The 20,773-nt window shown below is 40.6% G+C and overlaps 1 protein-coding gene across 1 annotated transcript in view; it reads left to right on the plus strand.

Annotated features, from left to right (window-relative positions):
- ft (cadherin-related tumor suppressor fat) overlaps nucleotides 1–20,216 on the plus strand; it is a 340,695-nt gene extending 320,479 nt beyond the window's left edge. The window contains exons 6-10 of the mRNA XM_074182276.1: nucleotides 2,845–3,267; nucleotides 3,383–3,704; nucleotides 3,822–4,013; nucleotides 10,211–15,554; nucleotides 17,288–20,216. Coding sequence (XP_074038377.1) covers nucleotides 2,845–3,267; nucleotides 3,383–3,704; nucleotides 3,822–4,013; nucleotides 10,211–15,554; nucleotides 17,288–19,847 — 8,841 coding nt within the window. The 3' untranslated portion in view covers nucleotides 19,848–20,216. The remainder of the gene's footprint in view (nucleotides 1–2,844; nucleotides 3,268–3,382; nucleotides 3,705–3,821; nucleotides 4,014–10,210; nucleotides 15,555–17,287) is intronic.
- The last annotated feature ends 557 nt before the right edge of the window (nucleotides 20,217–20,773 follow it).

Here is a 20,773-nt window from a genome sequence, read left to right on the forward strand (position 1 = left end):
TGACGTTTCGCCGGCGCTAGTGGCTTGCTTCTTCACATCCTGAGTTTTCTTCGATGACTCGATATTACTGCTGCGTAAAGTGTATTTATGTTGACTCCTCAGGAAGTTTGGTCTACCTGGATTAAGTAAATTGTCAATAACATTCGTTGGCCCTTTTCTACCTGCCGTCATGATGTTTGCTATGCTTGAACTTCTTAGAAGTTCTAAGAAGTCTTCAAGAAGTTGTAATCCCCAGTTATCAAAGATAAACTAAAGATGTACAAATCGCTGAAGAAGCTCGATAATATAGTTTATTGTATGATTTTCACTATAAAAGGTTTTACAAAAACCGCGACACGTGTTTTGCTATACAATAGCTTTCTCAAGCGTAAAATGGTAAGTTACTTCTAAATTATAACTTTTTTATACTCGAACATATTACCTACTTGTATGCCTACTTTCTAACGAATGAGTCTACCTGAAAAGGTCAGGTATAAATTCATTAACTATATGAATAAATTAAATTTCCGAAAGTACGATAATTATACTTGACTTTTCTTACCTGGAAATAAACAGATTCAATAATGGCGAATTATTCGGTTCCGTTTGATTATTCATAAGATATTAACAGTTTTTAAATTTATTTATTTCCATACTCTCCGACAGGCTAAGTTTTAAACCTTTCTTCTGGAAATGGAGGAGCTTGAATTCATGGCTCCATTCTGTAAATTATTTCTGTGTTCCTTTATACAGGCTTTAATCGTTTTTCCAGTTTGACCCATATAAAATATCGGACACACATCGGACCACATGATAATTTATACACTAAGTTGTTGCTGATTTTGAAAGCAATATTTGCACCTTTGTTATGCAGAAAATTTGAAATTTTCGTAGTGGCATGCCATAAGTAGGTTACAGTTCTATAACTTTTATCCTCATCTCTTCGAAATGGGTAAACTTCCTTCAAAGCTTGGCCGTATAACTTTTTTGATAATAACGAATGTATTAAACTGCTATCGTAGTTATTGTTGACAGCTATTTGTTTTATTATGTTTAGTTCTTTATTGAAATTTGCGTCTGACAAAGGAACATTTATCAGTCTGTGGACCATACTGTTGAATAATGTTTCTTTGTGCCGATACGGCTGGGTGGACGAATTATGAATGATATATCTATATATGCTGGTTTACGATAAATTGAAAAATCATGTTTATTGTTGACTTTCATTGTTGTCAAGTCCAAGAAAAGTAGAGCCTTCGTTTTCCATCTCCATGGTGAATGTGAAGGGTGAGGAGAATTGATGAAATCCAAGAACTTAGTCAATTATCTATTCGTTCCTTTGAATCATATCAGGATATCATCTACCTATCTATACTAATACGTGAAACTTCTTACCAGTGGGTTACTGTGTATTTTTCTCTCCAAATCATCTATAAAAATTTCTGCCAGAATGGGACTAAGTTGGTTTCCCATTATGAGACACTTACAGGATAAATAAAAAAATTTCATTGAATTAGAAGTAATTCTGTGATGAACAAACCGTCAGCAAGTCTAATATTTCCTGTTTCACTACAGGTTTGACAGACCTTTCGTCCAATAGACTCTCTACAAGAGAAATCGTTTCATTCGGAGGAATACCGAGAAACAGATTCTCTCCATTCTATTACAAAAGCTTCACGGAACAAGAGAAATTGCTTCAAATCTTTGTTATATAACATGAAGCAAAAAGTCTGTATCAAACAATATAATGTCAAGTACTTTTTGAATTTGAATCTGAGAAGGTATTCTCTTCACAAGGGAATTGATAATTTGCAACCTCATCGAACCAATCGTTACCGCTATAACTTCAAAAATAATAATTAGGAATAATTTAGGTGACAAATTGAACTATCGATTATCCATAGATCGTTTAGCTTAGAGGCTGGCATGTTAAGCTACCACAGTTTCAAAAAATCATCTGAACGTTTATGCTCTCGACAGCATATTATGGTACAAGGTATTCCTTTCTGTAGTACAAATTGTTAGTATGAAGATGAAGTATCCAACTCGAAAAAACAATTCTTCGCGAAACACTTGTGAAACACTACTGGGTGGAATGCCCAATGTGTTTGAACTGCCACCATTGGCCTGCAAAATAACAAGGTCTGAATTCACTGGATATTTTTGTTGGAGCATCTGAAATTTTCGGCCTAAGAACGCAAGACGCGCTTCAAAACGAATTCGTTGGATGAAAATGTTCTTTCTGACTGTGCAGGCTAATCAGATATTTTCATTTTTTTTATTTTTATACGTATACAATTGTTTATCCTTATCTCTGTTTTACTAACTTAACATGTCTGTATTCTGTTTAAAGATATCATTCAACAAAAAAAATGTATAATGTGTCACATTAAATGTAATCTGGCTTCTAGACTAATGCAGTATTCTTTGTGGAAGATATTTCATACATAAAGTCGAGGCGTTGTCCTCATACATTAGTTGTGATTTCAAGAAATTAATTTTTATATTCACGTCCTAACGCCTGTGAAAATGTTTCGCCACAACTGTGATAATATTATCTCTCAAAACAGAGAGATTTATAGGTTTGGTATTGTTGTTTTCTAAGAGATTTAAAATTTATTCTTCAATATTCGTTACAAACATTGAGTGTATTATCAGTTGTTATCTGTCATCCTTAAAAATGAAGAATAAAACGACTGTTGAAGATAATCAAGATTTGGAAAAATGAAATCATGTATACATTCTCTTCCAGGTAGATCCTTGTTTCTCAGTCATCAGTAAGGGATGGATACTGTTCCTTAAATCGAATGTTGATGACCTATTCTTTTGCAACACAAGTACATTGCCTAATTTTGTCCCTTTCAGGTTACAATCATCCTCAAAGACGTCAACGACATGTCTCCCGAGTTTATCACTCCCAACGATACCACCGTAGCAGAAAATATCCCTGTCAACACCGTTGTCATGGCTATCAAAGCCATCGACAAGGACGAAGGGAGAAACGGATACATCGAATACTCCCTCTCCAACGACCCTGTAACTAACGGAGTATTTTCTTTGGGACCGGTAGATGGACTGCTCCGAGTTTCCGGAAAGATAGACAGAGAGACGACGAGCAACTACACTTTGCTGGTAACCGGAAGGGACAGAGGCGATCCACCTAGATCGACGAATACAAAAATTTTTGTGCGTGTCCTAGACGAGAATGACAATAGTCCGGTATTCGATCCAAAGCAGTACAGCGCTTCTGTTTCGGAAAACGCCTCTATTGGCGCCAGCGTCTTGCAGGTAAGGCAATAGCATTTATCCGGCTCGAAAGACCAAATTTCGTTCTTCCGAGATACATTCACGAAATGAACATTTTTCGAAAATTAAGAGTTCATGAAATAATTTCCTGTTTCAGGTTTCGGCCACAGACATTGATGATGGCCTCAACGGACGTGTGCGTTATTCGATCAGCTCCGGAGACACCAACAGAGACTTTAGCATCGCGGAAGATACCGGCGTAGTTCGCGTGGCTAAAAATCTCAACTACGAGAGGAAATCTCGCTACGAGCTCACCGTCAGAGCTGAGGACTGCGCCGGTGATATCAGCGGAGCTGCTGTGAGAGCCGATACTGCCAAAATCTCCATAGCCGTTTCAGACATCAACGACAATCCCCCAACGTTCTTGGATTCGCCTTATTTGGCTTACGTCATGGAGAATATCGTTCCGCCCAACGGAGGTAAGAGAAATTTTCTGAAAGATAAAAACAAGCTTGATGATGGCCCTAAGTCTCAAAACTGATCCCTGTGACTTGTCGATAATAAACAAAGTTTTAATGAAAATTGCATATTTTCAGGTTATGTCATCACTGTACAAGCGTATGATGCCGATACTGCGCCTTTCAATAACCTGGTCAGGTACTTCATTAAGGAAGGGGATACAGATATTTTCAGAATAAACGCTTCCACGGGTGCTATTTCGTTGTTGAGAGCCTTGGACAGAGAAATCCAAGACGAATATATTCTGAGCCTAGTTGCAATGGACACTGGTAAGTTATACGATTTATTTTTCGATAGTGTAATCGGATATAAAAAGCATTGCCTCAATATGTGTTACTGAAGGATGTATTAGATGCAAAAGGTCAAGAAAACAATTTTTCACCTGATCAAAAACATTCTTTTAAATATAGTCTGAAGACAATTTCCTAATATCATTATTTAAACCTTCATTGTAAACGTCCTTCATCCTAAAATCAGAAATTACTGTCAACTACTAAATGTAGCTTTAACCGCTGGACGCTGCGCTGGTGGTCGCAAATAATTTGTTTTTAGTTTTGACATTGAATTTGCCTGGCTGAATATTTCTGACCCTGAACATGTATTATGAGATTCTTATTGATGATGAATGGCCGTGAAAGTTATAAAGGGTCCAGAGAAGATCTCTGTGTTGTTCAAGATACTTTGAAACACCAAATTGACCTTGAACTGTCATTCAATAAAACACCATTCATGTGATGAAAATGGTGCATAATGTTTTTCTGAAGCAATAGTTTATACTATTTTTTTGTACATCATGTTTTCTTCACAAGTTCTGACAACTAGCGTATCGCCAGTAACAACTCAACTTTTGCAACCAAATTTTCAACAAAATTCATCATAACACCCTCTGTAACTGCCCACTGGCCAGAAATAGTTAACTGTAAAAAAAGAAGAAGACGACGAGTAGAGAACGCTTTGTCTGCGGCACCCGTTACAATCGCTAATGTAAAGATGCTAATCGCAGATTCGTTCGTGAGAACTAAAAACCGCGTATCGTGACACTTCGCATCTGTGACGACCTCTTGAGACCATCAAGATATAAGTGCAGATGACGTCCACCTACTAGTCTGGCATGGATCGTTAACTTCCTGTATGTTTTTCACTGGAAGGGTTGATAAAGTTTCAAGCTGAGAATGCATTTTCTTATGCCCCTGAAAACAATTATATCAGAAGGCACTTGAAGAAAAGTTGATAATCAATTCCGAGCAGAAACTAGAATTTTTCCAGTCACTTCTTTTCTTAATGTCAGTAACCATTTTGGATGATCAACATCAACAATGAGGTTAACCTTTACTTTTCATTCCCTTTCGTAGTCATGCGAAAAATTATTTTTAGTCCTACTGAAAAGTTCTGAAGTTTTTCATATATTTGAGGTTACATTGGTCTTTTGAACAAAAAGTAGTCCAAATTGCTATTCATGTTACATTTTTCCATTACAATAAAAATGTAGCCGATGTCCACAACATGGCTATTCAAGCAAAAATCTAAATGATTTCTACTTCCTACCTTTGAGGAAGAAACCAATAATAATAAAAATAATGTGAATGTCTTCAATTCAAATTCGCCAGAATGAAATTATTCAATTTGTGTCAAATGTCAAATTCAGTAATAAAAACAAATTTTGCAATTTTATCTAACCTCAATTAGAATCGGATTTGTGCATACAATAATTTCCCAGCTTCATTTTGTACATCCTTACAACGTATTTGATAAAAAGTTTTTAGCACTTAATAAACTATAACGATCAAAGTAACGCAGAAACTGACAACTGACGTAACGTTACGTCAAATTCCGTTTCAAAATCAACCGCATGCTAGTTTTGAATCATCATGAATACGTTTCAAATCATAGTTGATGTGACGTCATCGTTTCAACGCCAGAATGAATGTATTTGAATCACAGACGAATATGTTTTTAATACATGAGCGCCAGAAAACGCCTCTAGAAAAATCCCTTCGCTGTCAAGTACATTCATGTGCAAGAAATTTACGAAAGATATCACTCACTGCAACTTCGAATATTGGAATCTAGGATGCTGTGAGCATTCTTCTTCTTTTTTCAAAGCACTGATACTGTGAGACTGAGTATACCTCAAAGAACGTTAACGATGTAAATGGCCCGTCTTCCGATTAGGTTGCGCTTTAAAAACAAGCTCGTAGAGAAAAATGTGATGGGTTGTTTATTGATATTATGCGTGCAATCTCGACTTCATTTACTACGCTGATAAGAGGAACAGTGAAAAGTTTACAGGATACGACATTCTTGCTTATCCTCAGCAAGTGAATGGGTGGAATTATGATCTGAGAAAATAAACTCCATTATATAGTTGGCAAGTTGAAATTTTATCTTGTTTCCTCACTTTAATGTACTTGAGCTTTTATAAACTCATGTACTTTAACCACACTGAGCTTATACTGATAAACTATGTGTATATATTTGTGATCATATTATATGTACTTCAATTTATTTTGCAAGATTTTGTGATACTAATAGATAGCAAATTAGCATCACTTCGCTATTTTATTTTTTCCAAGTTTTTTCAAGAAGGATATTCTTTGCACTTCAATTAGGTTTTGATTTTTCTATAAAACACCGGTATTTTTTGAGAAGAGCGTGAAACTACCAGATATATACGGAACCCTGTGGCACACCAGCTTCAGTTTCCCTCTCCGAGATTTTCGTTGTTTTGATAGTTGTTTTTCTGCACCCATACCGGTAGAGTGTTCTAAGCACTATACCATGATTAACGCAATCAAAAGTCTAAGGTAGATCCGAGAAAGTTGTTACATTTATCTCTGAATGAAGTTCAAATTCAAGAATTTAATCTGTACCAATTTGTCAATGATTTTGGCAATGGCTGAAATTAGAGAAATGGGGCGAAGATGGGAGGGGTTACCAAATCACCCCTGCTTATGTAGAGGGATGACTTTGGAAGTTTTTAGGGAAGTGTAACGTTACCTTACTCGTTTCTTGATCTAGAACAAGAAAGCGGTACATTGAGAGCTCTTAATTGGACGCCATCTACAGAAGTTTCTAGAAATACTGTAGGTACCTGTACCCCTTTTCAACACCTGTCACTATAGACCAACTTATTTACACTGGGATACGAGATAAAACAAAGAATACTGTTTACTCATGTGTTTTAATAGGGTTTTGCAATCCCAACCTTGAAATGAATCAGTAAACAAAAATAGTAAGTCCTTATTGAAAATAAATGGTCACTGTGTAAAAAAATCAGAGTGTCAATGTTCTGAAATTTTCTACTCTTTCCAATGATGGCCTTAATAGGAAATATAACTACGTACCCTAGGGTTTAATGCACTAAACCTTAGAACTTTTGAAATCCTATTTCCAGAAACTATCAAGAAAACTCAATGCTTTTGTTTCACACTCCGCTCAATAGACTCCTCTGATTCTTGAGACCGTGAATCCGGCAGTAGCCACCTCAGACCTATATTTTACAGTGCAGCCAGACACGTCCAAGACGATCTCTCCCTTGCGTCCAATGTATTTAATTTATTCCTGTTTTCATGCTATTAGTAGTTCTTATACTTTCATTTGTTCTTATGCTTTTAAGGGTTGTATGATTTCTATGATTTTGCCATTCTACGATCCTAGTATCTTGCCTGGCAGAACTTAAATCTTGAAACACCACATGTGTTCTCTATACGAAAACAAGCACAAAAAATATCCTTTCAAAATGTCATCCTTCACACATAGAATCGTTATCGGTTCAAAGTTCAGGCAATTCTGCCACCTGTTACATCATTCCCTTCAGAACTATACCCAGAGCCCACCGTTTCTAAGAATGACATCACTAACAGTGGATATCTCTCTCTCGCTTATCACTCTACTTCATACTACACTATGAAAATAAACTCTATGACTGAACAAAAGAAGAAGAGTACTAGTTGACGTCCATTTGTATACCTAACAGGAATGAAAATAATCAAAATGAAAAGTGGAAAAATTAAATATTACAAATGAATATGGGCTAGCTACTAATGTTTCTAGAGTTTCAACAGGTAAAGTTGCGATTATGTTTGCAGAAATGTTATTATATCCAGAAGCACTTTTGTTTGTTTGCTGGGAACATACACGGACAAACCTACCTTTATATATCAGATAACACAGCAAGCAAGCAAGCCAAATTATGTCCAAAAGAATAAGATAAAGATCCAACAAAGATCTGTTAAAACTAGTACAGGAAAGAAGATTTTTAGGGTGGGTTTTATGGAAACCTGAGAGAAAAAACAATCAGCCTATGAAGCTGCAGTGTTTTCTAACACGTTGGAAGAAATTGAAAAAATAGATTATGTCCAATGGAAAGTATTTGATATGACTTGATTCGTTTTCTGATGCATGATAAAAATTAACTGTTTCTGTTGCTTTGTTGCTAGTTACAAACTGTTGCTAGTTTCATCATTCAAAGTACTGCAGAAAACCGTTCCCGGGTCCATCGTGTGCATAGGACTGTATGAATTAAGCTCTAACTTTCAAACTCTGAAAATTCAATACAAATCAGAATTATCTTGAACGGTCCTCGATCAACAGATACAAAAGTATTTTCAATATACCAACATACGTTCCAATGTAATTAGAATTAAAAAAGTGGCGGAGTAACCGAACACCTATAACCTGAAAAAGTCATCTCTTACCGCCCTCTGCTGACGAAATGGTTCACGAACTCCCGAACAAATCGAATTGCTCGACAATAAACGTCGTGTAATATGGAACAATAAAACATCGTAGTCGAACGATAAATAAGTCAGATAGCCATCAGCTGGCGGGATCGAAAAAATCGAAAGAGGCATTTGAACCGGCTGGCGACGGGGTCAAATCTATAATAACTCGAGGTAACTACAACAATACCAAAAGAGCACGATCTGTCTTGTCTCTGTTGAACAGACTGTTGTTCTAGGTAGATATGGCTGATTGAGGTTTTCGATTCGGGACCAGATATCCGAGTCGACTCCTATCAGCGGCGGGTTTTTAGGGAACTCCTTATTGTTACTCCCAACTGTTTATCGTCAATGAATTTTCATGTCCAAGTTTCGCTACTGATGTTTTCAAGCAATTTTTTTCAGTAAATATTCGGTTTGAGGGCACCCGGCGATTTTGAAAAAATGTTTGAGTGTACTTACGTATTTTGATGCGTAGATTACGAATCCGAAAGAAAAAAACGACGCTCTCCCTTATTTACAAAGTTACGGCCCTTCAAAGTTCAGAAAAGGGCTACTTTTCAGACTTTTTTTTCACAAGATAAACTATTTTAAAACACAAGCATTTATGCACTAGGTCACCTTCATACCCTATTCCTCCTTAATTGACACTTTTCAATTCATCAATCAACATTTTTCTTATTAAAAACTTAATTTGAAATCGAATGCTTCTTCTGTTGACATTCTACTTTTTCTAGGTACTACTAATACTACTAGTGACATTTCAGAAAAAGCAGTTGGTATTTGCCGCCGCCTACTATAATTTCAAAATTTGCGTATAACTCGTACTCACTAGGATTATTTTGCGGAATATAAGCTGCTCATGGAATAAATTATGTAATAACCAAAAAGTAGTTCCTAATTTTCAAAATTAGGAATTGATCAAAATCATGTGATATAAAATTACTAAAAAACAGTATACATGTATAAATAAAATGAATTTAGAAATATCAATCTGGATAGTAATCTATTATTATTTTCCGAATGATCGTATGTACAATATTTTCTATAACTATTTACATTTCATCCACAAAACGAATTCATCCGAATCTTCTGTTTATTGTTGAACAAATGAAATACTGATTTGTTAAACATTCGAAACATGGCGTGTAAATATAATTGAGACAACTTTATGGATAAACGTATTCACATGAGATATGAAATATTGTTAGTTCGTTTATGTTTATAATTGATCCTCATAAACCTTATCCCAAACTATTAACAATATGATTTTATTTTTCTTCAACAAAAAGTGCCGTATATCTTTTCAAAAGTTTCATTAAAACTTTCAACTTCTAGCTACTACGTGCGCTACTGTCTCAAGATGTGCTTCCTGGTAATATTTACTCACCCCCTACTGCGTGTAATTGTGACAAATTGGAATGTTTGTGAATCGTGATATGTCCTACAAGCGTACACTTCTATAAAGTTCATGCCAGTGGCGTCTTACACGAACTTACATTTTGTATTGTCCAGAATATCACCTTTAAATTTTCAACTCATAAAGAGATACTAATCGCAATATGGAAACACTGAAATGTTCCAAGATTTGAAATACAATTGGCATACATTTTTCACAATTCCTCAAAAAAATTAAAGCCTAATACTATTGCGAGTATTCATTAGCAATGTAGTCCACTTCAATTGACAAAAATTATTTTTCTTCCTATTTCAGTCTTTATGAAAACGTATTTTTCTTTTTGCAGGCTCACCCCCTCTAACAGGCACCGGAACAGTACGAATCGTGGTCCAAGACGTGAACGATCATAGTCCGGAATTCAAGCGACAAGCCTATATCGCCACCATCAAAGAAAACTTCCCCGCCGGAACATGGGTCATAACTCCGATAGCCACCGACAAAGACATCGGACTTAACGGAAAAATCAGATACAGCCTCCTTGGCGACAAGGTCGAGCGATTCAAGGTGGACCAGAACACCGGAGTGATAACCACAACAATATCCCTCGACAGAGAAGAGCTCAGCTCGTACTCACTCACGCTTATGGCGCAGGACTGTTCAACCACCGAACCCAGAGCCGCTGCTGTGAATCTTACGATCAACGTGGCAGACGAGAATGACAACTCGCCAATGTTCGAGTCCAGCAAGAACGAAGTGTACATCTCCGACCACACTAAAGCTAATCAATTCGTTTTCGGAGCTAGAGCCACCGACGAAGATGTCGGTGCCAACTCCAAAATTGCCTACCAGCTCGCCGGGGAACACGCTAGAAACTTCACCATCAACGGGAAGACTGGTGTCATTAAAGCCGTGTACGACTTGCAGAGATCATCTCGTAGCGTCTTCAATCTGGAAATAGAAGCAGTGGATGGTGGAAAGACACCGAGAAAAGCTAGCATGGAGCTAAAAGTGTTCCTGAAACCCGATCATCTCTTTCCTCGTCTCGCAACTCCCATGAAGACCAGATTTGTCGTTCCCGAAAGCACGCCGAAAATGATGATCGCTAGATTCCGTGCCACGTCTCCAAAGAAAGGTCCTGCGGGAGAGGTGCGATACGCCATTGCAGGTGGCAACATTGGCGGAGCCTTAGAAATCGACAGAAACACAGGTGAACTTCAAGTCGCAGGAGAAGGCCTGGACTACGAAGTCTCTCCGCAGTATGAAGTATGGATAGAAGCCCAAGACTCTGACGAACCATCTCTTCGAAGCGTCCTTCAGCTGACTATTGATGTCACAGATTCCAACGACAATGCACCGGTGATGAACAGCCTCCTTTACAACGCTTCGGTTATGGAAGAAGAAGCCCCGCCTTTGCTGGTGGTAAAAGTATCCGCCACAGATGCAGACTCAGGAGAATTCGGACAAATCACTTATAAGCTGCTTGATGACTTTGAATCCACTTTCGAAATTGATCAGGACAGTGGGGAGATTTACACCAACGGCCGCTTGGATCGAGAAGACGTTGCTAGCTACGAATTGACGGTTGAAGCAAGCGACAGAGGAGTACCACCTCTGACAGGCACCGCCACTGTGATCGTTACCGTGCTCGATAAAAACGATAACCCTCCAAGGTTCACCCGTTTATTCAGCGTGAACGTCACCGAGAACGCGGAGATCGGCTCCTTCGTCATTAGAGTCACCAGCTCCGACCAAGACATTGGAGAGAATGCCAATGCCACTTATAGCTTCACGGAAAACCCAGGCGATAAGTTCAAAATTGATCCAATCAGCGGTAACGTCACCGTAACAGGCCATCTGGACCGCGAACAACAAGACGAGTACGTCCTCAAAGTAGCAGCAGTCGACGGCGCCTGGCGATCAGAAACGCCCCTTACCATCACCATCCAAGACCAGAACGACAATGCTCCTGAGTTCGAGCACTCTTACTACAGCTTCAATTTTCCAGAACTTCAGAGAGACATCGTGTCTGTTGGACAAGTCACAGCAACCGACAGGGACAAGCAGGGTCCCAACTCTGTTATCAGTTATTCCTTGCAGCAACCATCAGACCTTTTCACCGTTGACCCTGCCTCAGGAGAAATCTTCAGCAAACGCAGCCTCAGGTACAAGTACACGCCGATGGAGTCATCTCCTGAAAACATCCACTCTCTCACCATCTTGGCAACGGATAACGGCAAACCTCCGATGTCTTCCGAATGCTTAGTCACCATTAACGTAGTGGACGCCAACAATAACGCCCCGACATTTGAACAGCAAGAGTACTTGTCGCCAGTACCAGAAGACGCGGTGCAAGGACAGCATCTCTTGAAAGTCGTGGCCAAAGATGAGCTGGACGTTGGGGTGAACGCTGAAATAGAGTACTCTATCACTGGTGGCAATGGCTCGAATAATTTCCTGGTAGACGACACCAGCGGCTGGATCACCGTCAAAGAGAAAGTTCATGGCGTGGGAACGGTCTATAATCTCCAAGTTAAAGCTACGGATAAGGGAATCCCTCCACAGCAGAGTGAAACGGCCGTTACATTGATTGTTACAGGAGAAAATATCTTTAGTCCCGTGTTCACGGCTCTGAGTTATCAAGCTTTCGTTCCAGAGAATAAACCGTTAGGATCATCTATTTTGACAGTGAGTGCGTCTGACAACGACCAAGGACCCAACGGAATGATTCGGTATAAAATATCCGCTGGAAATGAACGCCAGAAATTCTCACTCGATCCAGTTTCGGGCGCTGTGATCATCCTCCAACCGCTGGATTACGACACAATCCAGGAGTACCGGCTGAACATAACAGCTGAAGATCTAGGCTTCAAGCCAAAACGTACAACTGCTAGTCTCACCATAAATGTGACAGACATCAACGACAATTCGCCAATCTTCAATCAGTCTGCTTACGACGCCTATTTATCGGAAAATCTTCCGCCGAATAGTTTTGTTTATCAAGTGGCAGCTACAGATTTAGATTCCCCCAAGAACGCTATAATAGAGTATTCGATAACGGATGGGCCTGACAAAGATGTATTCGAGATTGGATCCAAATCAGGAAGGATAACCTCCAAAATCAGCTTTGACTATGAAGAAGAGGTTCTTTACACGCTTAAAGTAGTTGCGGCTAATCCTGATTCCACCATGTCAGGTTCTGCTATAGTGCGCGTTCACATCACTGGTGTCAACGAGTTCTACCCCAGATTTATCCAGTCCGTTTTCCACTTCGACGTATCAGAATCGACGGAAGTCGGGACCAAAATCGGTACAATACAGGCCACAGATCAAGACTCTGGAGACGACGGTAAAATTTATTATCTCTTCGTGGGATCCAGCAACGATAAAGGTTTCAGCATTAATACAGAGACCGGAATTATTAGTGTGTCCAGGAATTTGGACAGAGAGACGCAAAGCCGTATAGTACTCACTGTGATGGCAAAAAATGCTGGTGGTATACGAGGAAACGACACAGATGAAGCCCAGGTGATAATAACAGTTCAAGATGGTAACGACCCACCGGAGTTCCTGCAGAGCCTTTACGAAGCAGAAGTTTCCGAAGGTGCAGTGGTGGGGTCTAAGATTGCGGCTGTCAAAGCTGTAGACAAAGATGTGCGATCGCAGAACAACCAATTTAGCTATTCAATAATTGGAGGCAACGTGGAGCAGGCTTTCAAGATAGATCCTCAGACGGGTGAAATCCAGACTTCTAGAAATTTGGATAGAGAAACAACGCCAATGTACTCCCTAGTCGTCGGAGCCATAGATACAGGAATCCCACCTCAAACTGGAACAACCCTGGTAAAAATTCAAATAAACGACATCAATGACAATGGTCCTGTATTTGATCCACCCCAAGTCGTGGGACAGGTCATGGAAAACAAGCCACCAAACACAAAGGTCATGGTGCTGTCCGCAAAGGATCCAGACTTGCCTCCGAATGGAGCTCCATTCACTTACAAACTCGTCGGTGGTAAGCACAAAGACTATGTCAGAGTGGACAAGCACACTGGTGCCGTAGTGACCACCAAAGTCATTGATAGGGAGCTCACCCCCGAACTCAATATCATCGTAGAGGTTGAGGACAGCGGTTTCCCGAAAATGAAGTCCCAGCACAACATAAGGATAGAAATTCAGGACGAAAATGACAGTCCCTCAAGTTCTAGGTCTGTGCATGTCCTAGTATACGCTTTCAACGACACCTATCCGCTGGGGAAGATCGCCAACGTGCACCCCAATGATCCAGATTTGATAGGAGACTACAGGTGCAAGATTCTCCAGAAACCTAGCATCTCCGGTGTATTGTCCATCCCCGCTGGTTGCAATCTTCATACTTCAAGGATAACGCCAGGACTAGGATACTCCCTGTCTGTTTCGGGGAACGATGGACGACACTCCGACGTCGTGTCAACAGTAACTGTCGAGTTTGTTTCTTTCAACAATGTAACCGTGGATAACTCTGTGACGATTAGGATCGAGAATCTAACCGCTGAGAACTTTCTCTGGCAATACTACAGAGGCCTCTTGGACATCATCAAGAGCGCATTGATAGCTGAAGAAAGCCTTCTACTGTATAGCCTGCACGAGAATGAAGCTAGCTTAGAAATCAACCTGGCGATAAGAAGCGGCAGCGGATATAAAAGCAGGTTCCTAACGATTGAGAAGATACTGAAAAAACGCGAAGCTTTGGTGAACCTTTTTCAAATCCCCGACATCGAAATCGGGTACACTCCTTGCAACGACAACACCTGCGAGAACGGTGGCATCTGCTTCGAAACGATGACGGTGAAGAAGACGACCGAAATAACCGACAGTCAGAACATAATCTTCACATCTCCTTTAGTTTTACATGAATATACTTGCCAGTGCGCTGATGGTTTTACAGGATCTACCTGCAGTAAGAGGCAAGATCCCTGCCTCCCGAACCCTTGCAAGTCTGGTGGACAGTGCAGGAGACAAGGTTTCAATTTTCACTGTATTTGTCCCTCTGGAAAAGACGGCAGACACTGCGAGAGCCAAAAGGATGACGTCTGCTCCGATAACCCTTGTCAAAATGGTGGCTCCTGTCGCGAAAGTCCTGATGGATCCTCCTTCTTCTGCTTGTGTAGGTCGGGGTACAAGGGCAACCAGTGTGAAGTACTGGCCGATTCTTGCAGACCAAACCCTTGTCTTCACGGAGGCCTCTGCGTCAGCTTGAAGCCCGGTTACAAGTGCAGCTGCACCGACGGACGGTATGGCAGACACTGTGAGAAGTCTACTTACGGATTCCAAGAACTTTCCTACATGAGTTTTCCATCCTTAGACGCAGCTACCAACGACATATCTTTTATATTCGCTACCACCAAACCGGATGCTCTCCTCGTATATAACTATGGGCTACAAACAGGAGGCAGAAGCGACTTTGTTGCGGTGGAGCTCGTCCAAGGTAGGGCGTTGTTTTCCTTTGGAGGGACCAGAACGGCAATAACTTCCGTTAGTGTTGGTGGCAAGAAGAACAACCTGGCGGATGGGAACTGGTATAAGATAACAGCAACAAGAAATGGTAGGGTTGTTTCACTGAGCGTTGCTAGTTGCGCCGAACAAGGAGATGTATGCGAAGAATGTCGACCAGGAGATAGCACATGTTACGCTGATGAAATTGGACCTAGCGGGTGAGTTCGAATAATATTCTGAGACATTTTGGAGAACTTCGTATACAAAGATAATATGGCAGTTAATCAGAAGATACAGTTATACATACGTCAGAAATTTGTTTCATGTCTTATCAACTACAAGTATTTACGTTTTTCCTTTATTTTCGTCCAATAAATCCGACTGTACTTTTATACAAATGAATCCATGTATAATGGTTCCATGTATTGCCAACCTAACTTCTTCAAAATCTGTTTTATTAGTCCATGAAACATTTTGTCTGCGAGGAAGCAGTTCAACTTGTCCATTTTTTCAAGATTCCAGAAAACACCGAAGACTAATGGCTTTACTGCTTTTATCTTCCCATCTTTTTATGACGCCTATTCCAACCGTCTAATTTCCTGTACTAGTTTGTTCAAGACTTCGGATATTTGTCATATTCTTATTTTATCGCATCCTTCAACAAGCTGTCTATATGCATTTGTAACAATGCCTGCTGCTAAGGTATCCATAATACAATCATATTGTGTTCCGGTGTCTTTTGAATGAACTATGCCCAAAAAGGGCATAGTAATAGGGTAATTATTTTGTATTTTCATGTTCTGTGGAAGCAGTTCTTAAGTCCTTTTCTCAGAGGGGCATTTTATGAAGAGTTTTCCCCTTTGTTATCAGGTATAACTTACCAGTACTCATTATATTTCTTATTGACTCACGTATTCCAAAAACACTTTATTGTGAGATTTTCACTAAATTGTTTTACAAAAACGCAACACGCCAGATGAAGCCATTGTATGGCGAAACACGTGTTGCGTTTTTGTAAAACAATTTAGTGAAAATCTCACAATAAAGTGTTTTTGGAATACGTTAGTTATGGATTTTCATCAAGTATCGGCCGATTCCATCATATATCTTATTGACTCATTTCCTCCAAAGTGGTTCTGCAGGAATACCTATACACAGATAAAGTGTCATATCCGTGTCTAGAACACACATCAGTTTTCTCGTTACCTGCGATTTCCGAGTCTTCTGGCACTCAATACAGAATCAGTCATTATATTTTTAACATCTTGACACGTGTTTCAATCATCAAGAGATTATCTTCAAGAGGAGGATTAAGTTGAATTTAATCTTCCTCTTCAAGATGATCACTTGGTGATCGAAACAGGTGTCGAGATGTTAAAAGTTGGGAAAAACTTCAGTGATATTCATTTTTACACCAAAGGTTCCAAACAATGTATTACAAGTATAGAATTTATTTTTAATAATTTAATTTAATATTTAATATAATCATATTATACAAAAGCACTGTAACAATAGGATTCTCAATGTATTCCTGTTCGCCACTTCCTTCGATCTATATCTGCGTTCTCAGACCAGTCTCGATGTCATTCTTGGTTTCATCATAATATCACACGTGCAGATTGGTTTTTTGAAAACAAATCAATCTACATTCCACATTTTGTGGCAAATCATGGAGTTAGTGTCGACAGTCTACTTCGATGTCTATGATCATGTTCGATGTGCTTTCCTTCACGATGTGCTTACCGAAATATCTATTTTACATAAATTCTTGTAGCTCAATTGAATTTCAAGTCTGTTGCTGCTATCACAATATATAAAGAGTATAGATTATAATAATGATAATAATAATAAAAATAATACGTCTTTATTACCCATTGATATGGTAACTTCCATACCATCCATTACCATTCTAGTATTGAGGTATTTAACATTCAATTTTTTCCTGTTTCAGAACACTAAACTTCAACAATCAACCACTATTGATAGGAGGTTTGATCAGCGCAGATCCTGTTCTAGAACGACCTGGCCAAGTCCATTCCGATGATTTGGTAGGCTGCGTCCATAGTATTTCCGTCAATGGCCGTCAACTCAACCTCAGTCAACCCTTGGCCTCTGAAGGAATAGAAAACAAATGTATTCGCCGAGAATCCTGTTCCAAAGCGCAAAACGACCCCTGCCTTGGCTTCGGTAGCTGCTTGGATCGTTGGAGCTCCATCAGCTGCAACTGCGGAGGAAATCTGATAGCACCTGACTGCCATTCTTCCCTGCAGCCAATCAGCGTCAGCGGTGGAGGATTTGTAGAATTCGAAATTTCCAAAAAGCACAGAAGGATGCAGCTACTGGAGAATATTTACAAAGGATCCACGCTGTGGGGCCATCAGAGAAAGGCAAGGTCCAACATTCTAGCCCCTGTAGCAATTTCACCAGATAAGAGCATGAGCATAGTGTTCCGGACCGTCCAACAGAATGGGCTCATTCTCTACGCAACAAGTAACAAGTACTACACCTCCATAGAATTGATCAATGGCCAGATTTTCTATATCAGTAAGCTCTCCACTGTCGTCAATATGACCGACTCTCACAAAATGGTGACTGACGGATTGTGGCACAATTTAACCCTGGTTTCACGCGGAAGAGGTATTAAACTGCTCCTAAACGGTGAGAAGTTTGGAGACGAGCTCGACTCAGCGGGGGTGCATGACTTCTTGGACCCCTACCTCACCTACCTCAGCATCGGCGGCGTTTCTAATAACATGTATCATGTCAAGAATGCTCCTCCCCAGCATTTCGAAGGCTGCTTCGGCAACTTCACTATCAATAACGAAATACAGCCCTTCAACGGCTCCGGCAGTATCTTCCAAGAGGTGCACTTCCACGGAAGGATCACCAGGGACTGTAAAGGACCTATCGGGGTCGGAACGGCCACCGCGCCAGATCCACTCAGCATCGGAATCACCCTAGTCATCGTCTTTTTCGTGGTTTTGCTCGTTGCCATACTAGTTTCTTTCGTAGCATTTAGACTGAGGAAGCAATACAAAGAAAAGGGCGGGGTTTCGAATAATGCAACAGGGATTCACACTAAGCAGAACGGAAGCAGTACCATGATAGGAAGCAACGGAATGGGAGTAGCTAACGAGAATGTTTTAGGCAGGGTAATGCACGGAAACGATAACCCCATGTCCTACCATGCCGATGGGGATGTCATCCGAGGTATAGGAGGGCTACCTCTGGTGGGCCCGGAGCTGCTTTCGAAGAAGTATAAGGAGCGGGAGATCATCCAAGGCGACATGCCGAGGCCGCAGCGGCCGGACATAATCGAGCGTGAGATTATGGGGAAAGGCCCTCCAATGCGCGATGAGCACCATCCTCCGATGCCCCCGAATTCCAATCACAGCCACGATCATGTGCCGACGGACCTGAATTCGGAAATTCCCGAACACTACGACCTGGAGAACGCCAGCAGCATAGCTCCTTCGGACATAGACATAGTGTACCATTACAAAGGCTACCGCGAGACCGGGGGCCTGAAGAAGTACAAAGCAAATCCCCCCGGTGTGGGAGGCTACCACCACAAGCACCCAGCGGCACAGGGTCAAGCGCAGCACAGGCACTCGCCACACCTGCCCACTGGATACCCTCCTCGGGTTCCTCCTGTAACGTGTCAGAACTCGCGGCCGCACCAGAGCACCCCCTTGGCCCGGTTAAGCCCCAGCAGCGAGATGAGTGCCCAGCAGCCGAGGATACTTACACTGCACGACATCAGCGGCAAGCCGCTGCAGACAGCACTTTTGGCAACGACTTCCAGCTCGGGGGGTGTCGGTAAAGACAACAGCGAGCGTAGCATGAACATGAATAGCCCGGCGATGTCGCAGCTCAGCGCGCAGCCCCAGGTGACGTCGGCATCTCCCGGAGGAATGGGGCTCACCGCCGAGGAGATCGAAAGACTGAATTCCCGCCCGCGAAATTCTAGTTTAGTATCAACGCTCGACGCCGTGTCGAGCTCCAGTGAAGCTCCTCAACGTGGGGGGGGCAATCACTTGAACCACTTGCGACACTCCCCCGTGCCAGAGACGCATCACAGCAGCACCACGACCGACGAGAGCGGTAACGATAGCTTCACCTGCTCGGAGATCGAGTACGACAATACCAGTTTGACGGGCGACAAATATAAACCTAGCGAGTCGGACCCGAGGAGGACAGACTCTAGTTCCGGGAACAAGGGGAAAATCCCACCTCCATCGTACGACGGGTTCGACTCTTCGTATCGTGGTTCGATGAGTACTTTGGTGGCGTCCGATGACGAGTTGGGGGGACCGATGTATAGGCCTGGAACCGGTTCTCCACCAACGAATGCGCTGGGATGGGACTATTTACTGAATTGGGGGCCCAATTTTGAGAGTCTGGCAGGTGTGTTTAAAGACATTGCGGAGCTGCCTGATTCTGTGAATGGGCGAGTGCCCGCGTCATTAAGACTTACGAACGCTCAGAAACCGTCTGAGGAGTATGTATAGTGCGGTACGAAAAGTAGACTCTTTTATGCAATTTGTTTTATATGTCTGCCCTTGTATCAAGGCGTTTGTAATTTTCTTGCCATAATTTGTGTAATTTCATCTGTAAATTATCGAAGCATTGTTATTATATACTGGTGGAAATATCTGATAGTGCGTCTGTATAAAATAATCTAAGAAACCTTCTTTATCGAGCATTTATAGGTTTTGTAGTGTACAAATTCGAGTCGAAATGATTGGCTGTGAGATATTTCCATCAGTTTCTATACCTTGAAGACTTGTACATATTTTTTATACTAAAGTCAGCCGTTGTAGAAATTCGAATATTTAATAAATAAAAACTAACTGTAAAATTTTGAAAGTTTTTTCGTCCATATTGACCCGAAACAATTATTTTTCAGTGGTTATTATTTTTTTTTATTATTATTATGTCCACCGTAGTAGTAGACGAAACCTGCAGTATAAAAACCTGCAGACCACGACCTAAAAAACCAGAAAATAGCTTTCACACAGTTGTCTCCGGCCGTGGAAGTTCAAATTCTTCCATCAATGTTGTTCAGAACATACTAAAACTCTACACAACTCTCCAAGAGTTCATAATTTTAAAATACAAGGCAAAGGTAATTATTTTAATAAAATCAGAACAATGTAGACAAATGGTGTATGTGAAATAATCGAACTTTCGGAAAAACTTTTCCAGAATATATCCAACAAAATTTCTTAGGAAAAAACTCAGTATTGATGACTTCGAACGTCAAAATGGTAAAGATAACAGTGATCTCTGAAAAAAAATTATCCAGCATGATGATATCACTTATCTGCATATTAATCTGTAATAATTACGTTACAGTATAATGGTATATATACATGTTTTGGTTGTGCGACAAAAATGATCTTGTTGTTTAAAGTAAGTTCTGATATGCTTGTCA

This window comes from Leptinotarsa decemlineata, unplaced genomic scaffold (assembly GCF_025532065.1).
Source record: "Leptinotarsa decemlineata unplaced genomic scaffold, Ldec_3_MD MMD2_tig00026328_RagTag_RagTag, whole genome shotgun sequence".
NCBI classification, from domain to species: domain Eukaryota; kingdom Metazoa; phylum Arthropoda; class Insecta; order Coleoptera; family Chrysomelidae; genus Leptinotarsa; species Leptinotarsa decemlineata.